At 43.8% G+C, this 14,378-nt stretch overlaps 1 protein-coding gene and 1 long non-coding RNA gene across 2 annotated transcripts; one reads left to right on the top strand and one right to left on the bottom strand.

Moving 5' to 3' along the window:
- The first annotated feature begins 93 nt into the window (after nucleotides 1-93).
- Nucleotides 94-13,350, top strand: LOC115047773 (uncharacterized). Its single transcript, XR_003841026.1, has 3 exons — nucleotides 94-123; nucleotides 9,544-9,717; nucleotides 13,070-13,350. It is a non-coding gene; the product is annotated as an uncharacterized LOC115047773 (long non-coding RNA).
- LOC115047771 (neurogenic differentiation factor 2-like) lies at nucleotides 2,230-6,038 on the bottom strand. Its single transcript, XM_029508917.1, has 2 exons — nucleotides 6,026-6,038; nucleotides 2,230-3,314 (listed from the first exon to the last, which is right to left on the bottom strand). Exon 2 carries the CDS (start codon nucleotides 3,298-3,300, stop codon nucleotides 2,230-2,232), a length of 1,071 nt encoding a protein of 356 aa, XP_029364777.1. The 5' UTR covers nucleotides 3,301-3,314; nucleotides 6,026-6,038.
- Nucleotides 13,351-14,378: the final 1,028 nt, after the last annotated feature.

The raw sequence follows: 14,378 nt of genomic DNA on the forward strand, positions 1-14,378 counted from the left end.
TATTATTTTGTCTGTCTTATTGTGTTGTTCCGTTCTGTTTTTTAGGCTCGGCCGTTTCTCTTGGTCTGAATTTGGCGTGAAACCAGCAGAGCTGCAGGACGCGTGTCTATTGGAATAAAACCTGTAAGTAACTCCTGAAATGTGTTGTCCAACTCCTGACGCTTTGTGGTGAGAGTGACACTGTGTGTCCACCGTGTGTTGCAGTTGTGTTACAGTGTCAACAGTGTAATCGGATTATTTATTTTTTGCTGATTTTGGAGTCGGGTTGAGCAGCAGCTGCCGGAGCTCTCCGCGGTGCTGAAACCGAACGTCGTGTCTTAAAGGTAGAAAATCTGAAGCAGGCCTTCGTAAATACCCGGATGACCTTGGAAGCAATCCTTGGCGTGGTTACATGCGCTGTCTATTATTTGTATGTGTTCACCAGGATGTACTGACTCTTCTCAGTCTGCCGTGGAAGCCTTTGCACCCAATCTGTTTTCGTTCTGAGGTCTGCAGTTAAAAATGTTGCATCCATTTTTAAAAGGCTTGTTTTGTAACTTTGAGTTGGATGCCAAGCAAAAAATGACGCGTTGGCACCGTTTCACTGTATCGAGAGGAATGGCAGCACTGTCCTCTCCCCGCTGCCCCATTTTATGAGATAAAGGCCCCGAGGCTCTGTGAGGGACTCCTGCAGGTTGTGGCACCAGGCCTGGTCAGCCTCATATCATCCAGTAACACAGTGGTGCAGACTAATGTTCACCTCAGAGCTTTTAAGATGCACCTTATTATATAAGTATACAATCTGAGACATATTAACACTAACTTCAACAAAAAGAGGTGTTATCGAAATTTCACCGAGTGTGAAGGGACACAGATTTTGGAAAGTGAATTAATTAATAATACTCACAGGTTTAGTGGCTCTTCAATCAGTGTAAAAAAAAATCAAGTTGCACAGTCTCATTTATTGTCATTTTATTTTACCACACAGTTGGTTGAATACAAAGTTGAAAGACTTGAATTTTATGGAAAAAAAGATCAGCATCACATGGGACTCCTTCATTTCCATGGACTATTAACATTAATTACAAAAACAACACAATAAATACGTGCAATAATAATAATAATAATAATGATAATAATAATAATAATAATAATAATAATAAATTATTCAACAGTAAATTGCAAAACAAAATCAAAGTATTGAATCCAAATTTACTTTGAAATGAAAATACAGTCCAATGGCTCAAATAGAAGAAAACAATCTTAATATGAATAAATAAGAATAAAAAAAATGAAGATGAGCATTTTTTAAATTTCATTGTATTTAGATTTTTTTTTTTTTTTTAACAAGAAGAAGTTCAAACATTTTGGCCAGCCCAGCCATTGTCAAATTTGTTGAGTGTTAATTCATGTTGAAGTGTGTGTGTGCGTGTGCGTGTGTGCGCGCGTGCGCACCCATGCGTGGAACAACAGTGCTGATGAAACATACAGTGTCATCCTGGGCCTCGCTGCCTCGCTCTGTGGTCTCGTTGGGTTTTGCATAGATGCGAAACGATTGGATTGATTTGCTGGAGAGCTGATTCTTCTTGAAACTACCCAACAATGAGCACATCTCTGTCGGCTCAGCATTCACCCCTGCTCCGAACTTCCTCTTTCGATTTCACCATTTCCCAAAGAGAAAAAAAAAACAAAAAAAAAAAAACACCCATAATATCTGGCACGTACAGGCGAGTAAATGTGATTTGCATTAGCTTGTTCATCGATTTATTTCTAATGATTTGACATTAGAAAATCACCGCCAATGTCAGGGTGTGTAGCTGTAGCCAGTGATGTAGTGGGACATAAATAAGTTGGTAAACTTTGACTTCCAGTCATCAAAATGCAACCAAGCACCAATACGAACACAAATCACGTTTCAAAAGCATTACATAATTTGAAATTCCCTTATCCTCTGTTCTTGATATGACTTGTTTAATATCAAATTTTTTCTTAGAGATTTATATCAGCCTAGAAAAAAAGGAGCTAGTAAAATTCTATTGCGCAAAATATGATTGTGGGTTAGGTGGATCTCCCTCCACTACATCCCTGACTATAGCAAATTCAATACAGAATCAATTAAAGGAAAAACACCAGTGACAACGAGTGAACATCTCTCCAGAATGCCTAAATCCTGGCGGGTAAGCTTGTCATAAAAAGTGTGCCGTGGATAGATTGTTGATTGCAAGGGGACGCACAACAGGCTTTTTCTCTTTAATTGTGAAAAAACGCGTTCAATTCGTCATACACGGGGGCCCGTTCGTGGTGTAAGTGCATGTCGTGGTAAGGCAGGACGTTTTCAGAGTGAATGCCGCTCCGGGCCCCTGAAGAACCAAACACCAGGTTGTGGGCCCCGCTGGATCTGGAGCCAGGCAGGCCGGAGTAATGCATAGAGTAGTGGTACCCCTTCTCGTTGTCGGGGGACGCGGAGCCTTGGTGCTTCAGGGAAAAGTTGCCATTGATGCACAGGGGCGGGCTGAGGGGCCCCTCATACTCGGGGCTGTTGTACTCCGGGGATCCGCTCCCACCGTACAGAGAGTCGTAAGCCGAGCAGTAGCCGTGCGTCCTCAGCGGATGCGAGTTCGAGCCCGGCTGGCAGTGGGGGCTGGATAGACGTGCGCACTGGTAGGGGTATGAGTGCATGGAGAAAGAGCCGGATCCGTACCTGCCCCCGTCCTGACACTGCTGCTCAGTCAGGAAGTTCCGGGAGTTCAGCTGCAGGCACCCCGCCACTAGGTTGGTCGTGGGCTGGGAGAGTCCTTTGCAGAGGGTCTGGACGTAGGACACAAGGTCGGGCCTTTTCCCAGAGCGCAATATCTCCGACAGGGCCCAGATATAGTTTTTGGCCAAACGCAGCGTCTCGATTTTGGACAGTTTTTGCGTTTTGGAGTAGCAGGGCACCACTTTCCGCAGATTGTCCAGCGCAGAGTTCAGGTCGTGCATGCGGGTCCGCTCTCTGGCGTTTGCCTTTATCCGTCGCATTTTGGAGCGCTCGATCCGGGCCTGTGTCATCTTGCGCTTCTTGGGGCCCCTTTTCTTGGGTCTGTCCCCCTCGGTGTCCTCTCCGTCGTCCTCTTCCTCCACCTCGTCGTCCTCATCGTCTTCCCCGGCATGTTCCGAATGCGTCCGGCTGCCTCCTCTCAGCTCGGAGGCGTCCATGTCGTCCTGGGTGTCGTGATCCTCCTCTTTGATCTTGCTGTCGTCGCTGTCGCTGTCCTCGGCCCAGCCGGAGTATTTCTGCACGTCGGGAAGCAGCGAGGGGTCACTGAAAAGCCTCGTCAACATTGTGGCTCTGGAAGGAGGAGGGGAGAAAAAAAAAACCCACATAAATCGAAAATCAGGCCTCACAAGCTCAGAGACGAAAATAAAACGACGATTTTTTTTTTTTTTTATTATAACGAGTTCACAGCAGAAAAAAAAACGTTGGAGGTTGAACTGGCTTTTACTCAGGTCATCATGAAGATAACTATTTAGCTTCACCGAACACGTTTCATCCTTATTAAAGTCATTCACTAGCATTATTACCACAATCATTTTAAATATACGTTTCACTCATCATTTTTGGTTTAAAGAACAGAACGAGTAAAATTGTTGGAAATTATAATAAAGATAAAGATTTAAGGAAAAAAAAAAACCAGAGCAGAGAGAAATGATCCCCTAAAGCTTCACGCTGGGTTACAGCCAGACGGATCCCCATTTAATTCCCTGCTGTCAACCGTGTGCCCTGTCGCGTCCTCTCGCAGCGGGTCCCAGCGGCAGGGGCCACATTACAGGTCCCATGGGGGCCCCCACTTTCACTCCTCCTGATGCCCATATAAGACTCCTGGCTGCATTCCAGCACTATTCATCCACACCGTACACCTCTCTCCTCAGAGGAGACAAAAAGGGATTTTTATTTAATTGATAGGCTGTAGACCCGTTTAAAGTCAGACTAATGATTAAATTAAGGCTTATAGACTCAGCCCAACTCCAGCTGTAAAAGGACTTTCATGGCGATTCTGATATCATGGCCTCTCAGCACCAAGAGGAAATTAAGCATCAGAATTATAATTTACACCTTCAAAAAAATGTCGATTTATATATATATATATATATTTGGAAGAATATTTCAATTATAATATTAATCTGTTTTAAGGTTAAAATAGTTGTAAAATATTTATAAAAAAAAAAACTCCAAAATATCACCGTGAGTTCAGTTATAATGGCCCACAGAGAATCTACTATTAGCCAGTTACCAATCAACAGTTAACCAGTACACAAATATGCTAATTGTTACATCTGAAAAATTGGTCAGCCTACCAATTAATCAGTCAATGCAGAGAGGGAAGGGGAGGCTACAGAGAGACGAGGTGATCTCTGGCAACTTCAATAAGCCTCCACTGGCCTCCTCCGTAGCATCCACTGTTACACTTGCAGCCATGGTTAAGGTAAAGGCTGTGATGGTTGGTTAATTATCTCGGGGGCTGTGCCAGGGGCAAAATCTAGTTTTGAAATCTCAGGCTCAGGAGGTTTGCTCAATTAGTAGAGAGAGATGGGGGGAAAAAAACAACAACGTTTAATTAACAGAGCGTGTAGACTACACAAAACAGATTTCACACGTAATTCAGTATGCACGACTGCATGATTTCTAAGAACCATTTTTTTCTCTTAAGTGAGCAATAATTCCTTACAGATGGAAATCGCTTGTATCCCTCTAGCCCCTCGTTAAATAAAAACCAAAACACACACACACACACACAAAATAAAAACACACACAACTCAAATCTTGCAAATCACCGCATCTACTCCGCTGTCACAGCAAAAGACTGCGCTCTCAACAGTATTAGTGTGGAGGCAGAGAGCTGGAGATGAAACTGGACAAACAGAGATAAATCATTGCTGCACACCGCCTGTCACAGTCAATGGCGTTGTCCCACCCTTTCATTTGCTCCGAGATTGAACATGCAAATCATTCGACAAAATCATCAATAAATCTCCCATTAAGACCGAGGACGTCCTTCGCTGAGGCGACGGTGCCCGGGCGAAAATCTTCAACATAAAATCTTATCTTGCACATTCATCGTCTTTTGTCTCTCTGATTCAAGGTCCAGACGCAGGAATCTCTAAATCAAATTAGTGTCCGATATGATCTATTTACAGCCCGCGCTGCTGCCGCTGCTCCTCCAGTCTTCAGGACTTGCTTCCCGTGAATGTTTCCCGCACAGGAGTGAGATCTGGGGCCGGAGACGCTTGTCTTTTAACTCGAGCCTAGTATTTGATCTTAGCTTTTATAATCCAGGTAGATTTGGATGTCAAAAGTTGAAGGGCAAGCAGAAAGAGAGAAACGGAGAGAGAGAGAGAGAGAGAAGATGATGATGATGAGGGGGAGAGAGAGAGAGAGAGTGAGTGAGGGGGACCGATGAGCTATTTGTCCAAGCGCGCCCATACAGAAATCCCATAAACTGACAATGGCTGGAAACGCTGTTATATCCATTTATGGCTTCATAACGTGCCGTCAGTTGAACAGAAGCTGTGGAGACTCTACGTTGATGATCGATACGAGCGTACCAAAACATTATCATCAGCATATCTATACACTCCACATCGATCCCTATTAATAATAAAAGTATTTGAATTCAGCACACCGTCTCAATAAAGTACATCAGAACCACACAAAGCATGTTGTATTCATATAAATCTGTCCATCTTTATTAAATAATCTTCTCCATTTTGCATAAAATTTGTATTTCTCTTTTCTCCAAAGGAAGTGTTGTTTATGTTCCAACTTACCTCAGCTCGAGCTCTTCACAGGGGGACAGGAAGAGAGAGGGGACAAAAAAAAAAAAAAACCGTGCGTGAGTTTCAGACCATCTTCAAAGGAGACCGCACGAGCGAAGCGACGCTCCTGAACAGCGCACAGGTGTGGGCAGCGCGCGGCTCGTTTCGCGGGTGCTACTCGTCCGGCGCGCGCACACTCGAATAAACGGAGCTGGAGAGAGCGAACGTACGTCTCGGCTTGTCGGTGTGTATGTGTGTGAGGGAGTTAAGTGAGCGTGTGTATGCATGTGTGTGTACATGTATGTGTGAGTGAGTGAGTGAGTGCGCGTGTGGCAACCGTGAGCTACCGGGGACGGGGTTACATACCAGCTAAGGCTGTGATGCCAGCGCCCATATGGCTGGCACGTCACCGGCAAGAGCCATCACATGAGAGCCCGGTGATTGACATGCGCCCGCATTCGGAGAGATTTGGCCTCCCGGGGGGGAAGAGAGACAGAGAGAGAGAGAGAGAGAGAGAGAGAGAGGAGGAGGAGGAGGAGGAGGGCCCCGCCATCTGTCACCGCGCTAGCGTTCGCACAGCCAGAAAAAAAAGGGAGGAAAAACAGAAGAGAGAGGGAGAAAATAAAATGGTGGAACAACAAAACTCATCATCGTTGACCTGAGCTGCTGCCTCAAGACGTGCAGACACATTTTGGTTTTGATTTATTATATATATATATATATATATATATATATATATATATTATCGTCAGACCTGTGACTTCTCTTCATCACCTGCCAAACTCACCAATCGGTGTTTAAAGCCATTTACAGGGCAGCTGTGCAGATATGCCAGCACTCACCGTTATAGTGGCACCATAGGAGGCAAACACGCGATGGAGTGCGGTGAGGTCGACGTATGACTTAGTCAGTCTGACTCTTAGCGCCAACGTTGTGGTGATCACACCTCCGAGTCAGGCTAAGCTGTAAAACACTGTCGTTTTATTAAGTGATACATTCGATAAACTATGACCTTCAGCTACACAAGGGCTGCAAGAAAAGAAAAAAAAAAAACGCATCTACTTTAGCAAGCCATCAATTATCTTCTGTCAAAGACTCAATTCTCATATACACGTTATCACCTCAAGAAGATAATATAATAATATTAAATAAAACCTATTAGGAAATTGCATTAATTAACTTTCTGGCAAATGAAAGGCGGGTAAACTGGTTTTTGTTGTGAGGTTTACCCTCCATCCTGTTTCTGGTTCAGAAGCAGCATGGGGGTAGGGGGATGGGGACGCATTATAAGTGCATTAAGGCCATGGAACAGAAGGCATATTGTTTATTTATTTACCTAATTGGATCAAATTATGCTTCCATGTATTCAGAGCAACGACAAGCAAAACCAATTGTGATCTGTTCTGACTCTTGTGGGCACCACATCGGGTGTAGATGACCCCCTTGCCAACACCACAAATGAGTCACATTATAAGATATAATATTGCACAGCCTTTGCTGCATGCTTGGTGTGTGTGTGTGTGTGTGTTGTTTGTGCATCAAAGCAATGTGGTTAAGTGTGAAGATCAAATGTTTACTGGTTGCTGTGTCTCAACGTGTGAGAAATGCCGAAGCTGATGCTGGTTTCTGCACCGTGCAGTGCTGAGTGAGGGGCGCCTGCTGGTTAAGAGAGAGAGGGTGAGAGGGGGAAAGAGACATACAGAGACACAGAAAATGAGAGAGAGCGAGAGAGAGAGAGAGCAAGTGAGACCCAGGTGTGCAGGCCCACTAGGGATGTATGAAAAATGAGGAGGAAGGAGGGGTATGACTTTAGATGACAGGGAATTGGTGCTGGTACGAGCTGGCAGAGCTGCCTAAGATGCAGGAGAACGCATGTTGACACATCAGTGGCATATATGCAAGAATTCCTTACCACCAGCCGTCTCGCTCACACCCCGTTTCACTGCATTGTGTCCATCCCAGCTCAGAGATCTCTCTATTTAGCAGACATTAGTGGAGTTAATGTGGGAGAAATGAGCTCGATGACCACCAGATCCAACTTGGCACAAAGACATCCATCGGGCTGAGGGAACAGGGACCTGAGAGCTGAGAAATAGCTGATAGAAGCTCATCATGTCCTTGGACGTGAATCACCCCTACGTCTCCTCTGTAGCCACGACTGAGGGAGCTTTTCGGGGGTGGCGGGGTCATCCCTGGGGTCAACAGTAGTGTGGCAGCTGTGGCCAGGGAGCCGTGAGGCTGCACATTCACTAATGTGTCCCATCCCTTATGGGAGGAGGGGATGGTAACCTGGCACTACCCCAAACCGTAGTGAGGTGATTGTAGCGGTGTTTGTTTATGTGCCTGTGCGTGTGTGTTTGTGTGTGTCTGTGTGTGTGTATTTGTGTGGAGGGACAGTAGAGGGGCATTAAGCCTCACTGCTAGCCAAATCAGTGCCCTATCCTACCTCAGCTGCACTGAGAAGGGGGGTGGGGATGTGAGGACTATGGCCATGGGGGGTTGATGCTTCTCAACAAGTCCCAAACAACCTTCAGGTCACCTTGCCAAAACAAATGCTAAATGTCAACAGTATGGCTTTAGCCAGCACTGGGCTCAAGGCAGCTCCAATGAGGGAGGCTTACATCTGATATTGAAGCGCCGAAGGAGAGCTTGTTTGGAATTATGATATTTCAGAATGACTTTACATCCTGTTTGTATGTGGATTAGCCTTAAGTAACGGCCACCTGCTGGGCTTTATCGAAGGCTAAATTCATGTAATCAAAATGCTAAATTGAATCCCTTCCCCTTTAAGATATCAAAATTTTCATCATTCTTTTTCTCTATGGTAAAATGACACCCAATAGCCTTTCAAAGTCATCTAGCCACACCCCCACACCTTTGTCATCTTCCCCCTCCCTTTCTCCTTTCCTCACTGTCAGACATGTGAGGTGATGACCTGCACTATACTTGTCTTTCTGGAAGAAGTGCAAACTTCTGCTGGCACACATATGAAATACAGCGCGCACACACACACACACACACACACACACACACGCACAGACCCACCCACCCCCACCAGACTGCCGGACCCCATCTGCACTCTCCTCTCTCCAGCCCCCTAATTGCATATGCACAAATGCAAATGCCTATTAATTAATTACTTGACTAATTAGTGCAGTGGTATTTTAGAGCGATAAATCAAGTGGAGATGGGGCAGAGGATGGTGGGGCAGGAGGAGGGCTGCATGGAGCATCTACAATGAACCCACACCAGAGGGAGTCCTCCTACTGTACTGAGTCCTGAATGTGACTGGGAGAGTATGTGCTGTGCAGGAGCCCGCACACACTGGAGCCTCTGAAGTAAAGCACCATTTAAAAACACTGAAGGGTCCCAAAGAGGTGACTGACTAAGGTGAGCGCTTTAAATCTGAAGGAGGAAATGAGAAAAGAATACTGAGAGGAGAAAAATGAGGTTGCAGATGAGACATGACCTCTGGTCCACCAGTCGTGTTGTTCCCTGGCATGTGGCGAACCATGGATACTCATTGCACCAATTTTCATAAAAGAGAAACTGAGCTTCCACACATGTCGTACTATGACTGTGCCTGCTGATGCATATTTATACTGATATTGTAAACCTTGTATAATAGTTCAATGAGCATAACAGTTGGCATCGTTTACGCAGTGATACTGATGTGATAATTGTGGCATCTGTGATTGGGAGGTGAATAATTCTGGCAGCCATGATAAACTGTGTATCTTTCTGTGTGTGTGTGTGTGTGTGTGTGTGTAGGTGTGCCAGGCCCCCACCATAGGTACCCATGGAGATCTCCGGACTGAAATATTCATTCTTGTTTGTTCGCCCAGACAGCGAGGTCCTAATTGCAGCATCAGAAAGCTCCACCTCTCCCTCTCGTCTGGCTTGGCTGCAGTGGAGACGAGCCTCATCTGGGAGCAGGATGCCTGCGTAAGTATGTGTGTGTGTGTGTGTGTGCGCGCGCATGCATGCATGTGTACACGTGTGTGCATGTGCACTTGTACACCCATCTTCCTTTTCTGGGGGTCGGTTTACTGGTGTTTGCTTCGTTCTCTTCCCTCACTTTCTCACTCATTCATAAACACGGCACGTGAAAGCATATTTTCAAGAAGCGGTTCTTGTCATCAGTCTGTCAAATTGCCTGCATGTCACATTCTCCCTCCATTATGGCTTGCCTTCATGCCTCATTCGCTCGGCTTGTGTTGGAGTTGGGTTGACTATTGATCTCTCTGTCAACGTGTCTGTCTGTCTGTCTGCCTGTCGATCTGTCAGCCCACAGAGTATGTTTGATGCTCCGGAGTTTTTCATCAGTTCCTGTGCCAACCCAACCCGTGCCTGGCCAAGCTGAACCATCTTGTGGGATTTTTGGCTTTTAATTATAGTGAGAGAGGATTAATTATGGCAGTGGAAACAAGGGGGCATGCATTATTGATGCTATGAGTGAAGGGCTGGAGGGGGTAGAGGGTGCTAATTAAATCACTGCCCTACTGCCACGTCCTCTGTCTCTGCCTCCACCATGTCTTCCACCTGCTACATCTTCAACACCCCACCCCGCATTACTTCTGTCACCCACACGTATATACAGTCACTCAAAGAAACACTCACCCCCTGTTGTCACCCCTGTCTACCTCTTCTTTCTCATCTCCAAATTTCATTTTAAGAATGTCTTTCACTCCATTACATTACCTGGAGTCTCACCTGACTTCAACTTTTCACTCTGTCCTTATGCTATATAAGTTTGCATGCTGCCTTTCTGTTAATAGTAATTTATCTATCTATTCAATGTCACTCAGCAGTGACAGGTTTTAAATTTGCCTTCATCCTAAATGAGCAGCTAAGTCTTCATTTCAACCCCATTAGGTAGGCTCTCACCAGTGGTCATGGGATGAGCCTTTTTTTTTTTTTAAAGAGCCAAATGTAACAAAAGGCTGCCATCTACTGGATTTTATGTAGAACTGTAATGTTTATCACTCACTATAATTCTGGTGAAAATTGTTGTCCAAAATGCTCAAAGAAGAAAAACAGAAACTATATGGCGTTGGCATCCATTTCATATCAGTTTCTCACCAGAGTACTCACAGAAAGACTATATGGCCACAAAAGACTAGAAAAAGATTTGCTTTACACAGAAGTTTCCAGATAGCCTATGTTCACAAGACCACAGTAGCCCATTCATACCTGACAGATTTATTTCAGTCCCACATCTGTGATAGCTTTAGAACAGTTAAATGCACAGTATTCACACTGACTCCAAATGCACAAACTTTTTGTTGAATACTTGGTTTCTTTTGCGACATTTCTTCTCTTGCTTTTTTCTCTCTGTAATTTCTGGGGGATGATCCCATCATCCATGGTGTTGTCCTAACACATTCCAGATGGATATTGGTTCCTGGGTGTGTGATTCTGCAATAATAACGCTACAGCTGTGGAGCAAATCCGCTTTCTGTTCGCCTGTTCTGCTCAGTGCCCCGTTTTGGGGCACGTTGCTTTCCTGTGTGTAACTGTGTAGCAAAGACTAGAGTATTGGTTGAAGAAACCTTCCTCGAGCAATAAGCAGGATCTTACTTAAATAAGCCTAGTTTTAAAAAATATATATAATCAAAATAAAATTACATTCCAAAAACAAATTTTATCCATCAAGTGCATCCATCATATAAAAGAAAATATCAAACACTAGGGATCTATAAAATGCTTCACAACAGAGGTTATCTCAATACACTTTCCAAATAGAGCATGAGACCATCTTTAGAAAAAGTTATTTACAGGGAACCAATCATTTTCCATCAAGAGCAAGCACTTGGCGACAGTAGCAAGAAAAAAGTTTACTTTAGGACACACAAATCTCACACAGCACCAGGCTCAGGATATATCTGGTGTCTGGTCGGAGGAGAAGGGATCAAACGAATCAGTAACGTATCACAATGATTTACAGGGTAGAGCATCTTAAGCTGTAGTGTCAGTAACAGGACAGTAGATGGAGCGGTCGCATCCCTCATCACCGTCACAAAGCAACATAACTGAGGATATATTGACCTGCCAAGCAGTGCGGCATTCTCAGGTGTAGGCTCTATAGCTTTTCATGCGAGCACTATGTCCTAATGGTGTGATGGTATATTACGGAGGGGGGGACAGGGACAGTGAGTGAGGGGTCAAATGCGGTGGTGACTGGTAGGATACCTGCTCTTGATCAATGGAATATTTCACCTTTTACAGTGTTGCTTGTCCCTGAAATCCCCTCTGAAGGTATCAGCTTATTACCGGCAGAGTGCCTGGTAGGTGAAAAGAATTGGGAATATTTATGAGATCAGATGCTTCACTTTGCTTTTTTTTTTTTTTTTTTTTTTTTAAATGTATTGATTTATTTTTCATCCCCTATATTTTTTTCTTTTTCATTTTGCTTTTAAGAGTGCACGCCCCAAATCAGGGGGCCTCTCAGGTTTTGTCAGCTCTTGTTTCATTGTCATGTGAAGATGCTCTGATTGGTGTGTTGATAAGGTTACACACTCTTTTTAATCTGTCTTTGGAGCTGGTTTGAAGAGGCTCCCATGTGTGCGTGCATGTGAGTATGTGTGAGTTTGTACTGTATAACATGTCCCCAACTTGCTCTTGGTGTTCTTGGGCTGCAAGTGTGATCTATCTACAGCAAGTTTTTCCTCTGTGTCTGCCGACACAGTAATTTGATGACAAGGTTGTAAAAAACAAAACAAATATAAACAGCAAAGTCCAATAAAAATAGATGCAGACCTACATGTAGAGGGGCTCAACTAATATCTACAAACAGGCCAACAGAGAGCAGCATCACAAGCAGAGCAAGTGACACATCAGGCTTAATTAGAGGTACAAACAAACAGACATCCCCAGGGATATTCAAACACACAAACACATTGTAGGGAGGCTATTACATAACAACTTACAAATAACAGATCAAATATTAAGCAGTGAATTAAAGTGACGCATCACAGGACATAAAAATGTTGTTTGTAAATACATTTATGTATGAATGGGTCCATGTAGTGAAAATTGTCCGTTTGGTTTCTAATGTGAGCAATTTGTTGGGCTTGTCAGTGTATCAACATTGTGGAGTAATTTTGTTAATATGACAGATGGCCAAGTGATTTTACAATACTTAGCTGTTCTGACACTTCTGTGTTTCTATATTTGAAAGTTTACCTGACAAGTTTTCTCTCTGGCAATCAGGTAGAGGAGGAGGGATGTTTGCAGTTTTGTTTGTTTCACAGTGGTTTTGTTGTTGTTTTTTCTTGTCCCTATTTCTTTCTTTCAGTCTTTGCTGAAAATGTCTTTCGGGTCCGTTATCTTCACACACTGACTCAAACTTGGAAAGGCCAATGCCATTACTGTGCTCCCACATCAGGGTCTGCATCCTTTGGAGGACAGGCAGTACAAAGAGGGTTCCCCTCATAGCCATGTTGACCACAACCACTTCAAGAGGTCCATGAGAGGTTGGATTCCTTTTTTTTTTTTAAATCCACGTTTATCTTTATATTCATGGACAATTACTCTGCTTTCTAAAGCCTTACACCAAGCATGAAAGAGACACTGGATTTTGCCAGAAAGTTGTGATTATTTTTGGAGATTAAATGCTCATCTTACACTGGCTTCTCAGATCACAGCTGATCATCTAGTTTATGTTTACCATGCCAGCCTAGCATTTGCTTGTTCAGCCTGTCTTTGACAAGTCCCATGTTCTCTCCAGTTTTAGCTTGGCTCATCCTTCCAGATTTGTTCATTGGGGTTGTGGACCAAACTCTTTTGATTAATTTCTACAAACAAAGTTGAATGGAATAAAGCAAAAACTTTATTGGACAAATTGGAAATTTAAACAGATAGTACTCATAAGCTGCATATATGCAGGAAATAGCTAAAAATACATGCAAGAAGAATTTTGCAAGAAATGGGCAGATTTATTTAAAGAGAAATGTAACACATGACAGAAAAATAAATATTTAACTCCCCAAAATGCAGCTGCTGTACTGTACAGGCAAACTCCAGGACAATGTGGCATCACTGTTAGGTGTGGTCAGAAATAGAGCTTTAATGAGAGAAAGTGGGGTTGTGAGGATATTCAGGACATTTGCCGCCTCAGAGGAATGGGTGTGAGGGGGGGCAGGTTTGATTTGTCTAGTTTTAGCCTCATACATTATTGTAGAGTGCGATTTTCATTGCTATGTTTCCAACTAACAAAGTAACCGTAGACTGCTGGATGCCGCTAAATCTTTGAAATCTTTTTGCCTGTCCTTGGTGAGTGCAGGTAGAATAAGAGGGAGCTCATCTGACTGATACTAGACCCTTTGTCTTGCTGGTATTAATGACTGTGTGAATCTCAGTTCTGACCAGACACCAGCTCACTTTCATCACAATAATATCTCACCAATTTATGCAGACAACCAACAAACAACGCAATTTAACCACAGAGATCAGGTAGAGTCCTGGTTTAAATGCTTACATGGATAACAAAGGAACTAAAGGGGCATCTGTCTTTATATCTCATTTAGACATTGTACCTTCAAGGCTCTACAAAGTCTCCTTTCTACAGAAGAAAAAAAAAAAGAAAGAGCCATTGAAATGAACAA

The sequence above is a fragment of the Echeneis naucrates genome, chromosome 8 (assembly GCF_900963305.1).
Source record: "Echeneis naucrates chromosome 8, fEcheNa1.1, whole genome shotgun sequence".
Taxonomy (NCBI): Eukaryota; Metazoa; Chordata; class Actinopteri; order Carangiformes; family Echeneidae; genus Echeneis; species Echeneis naucrates.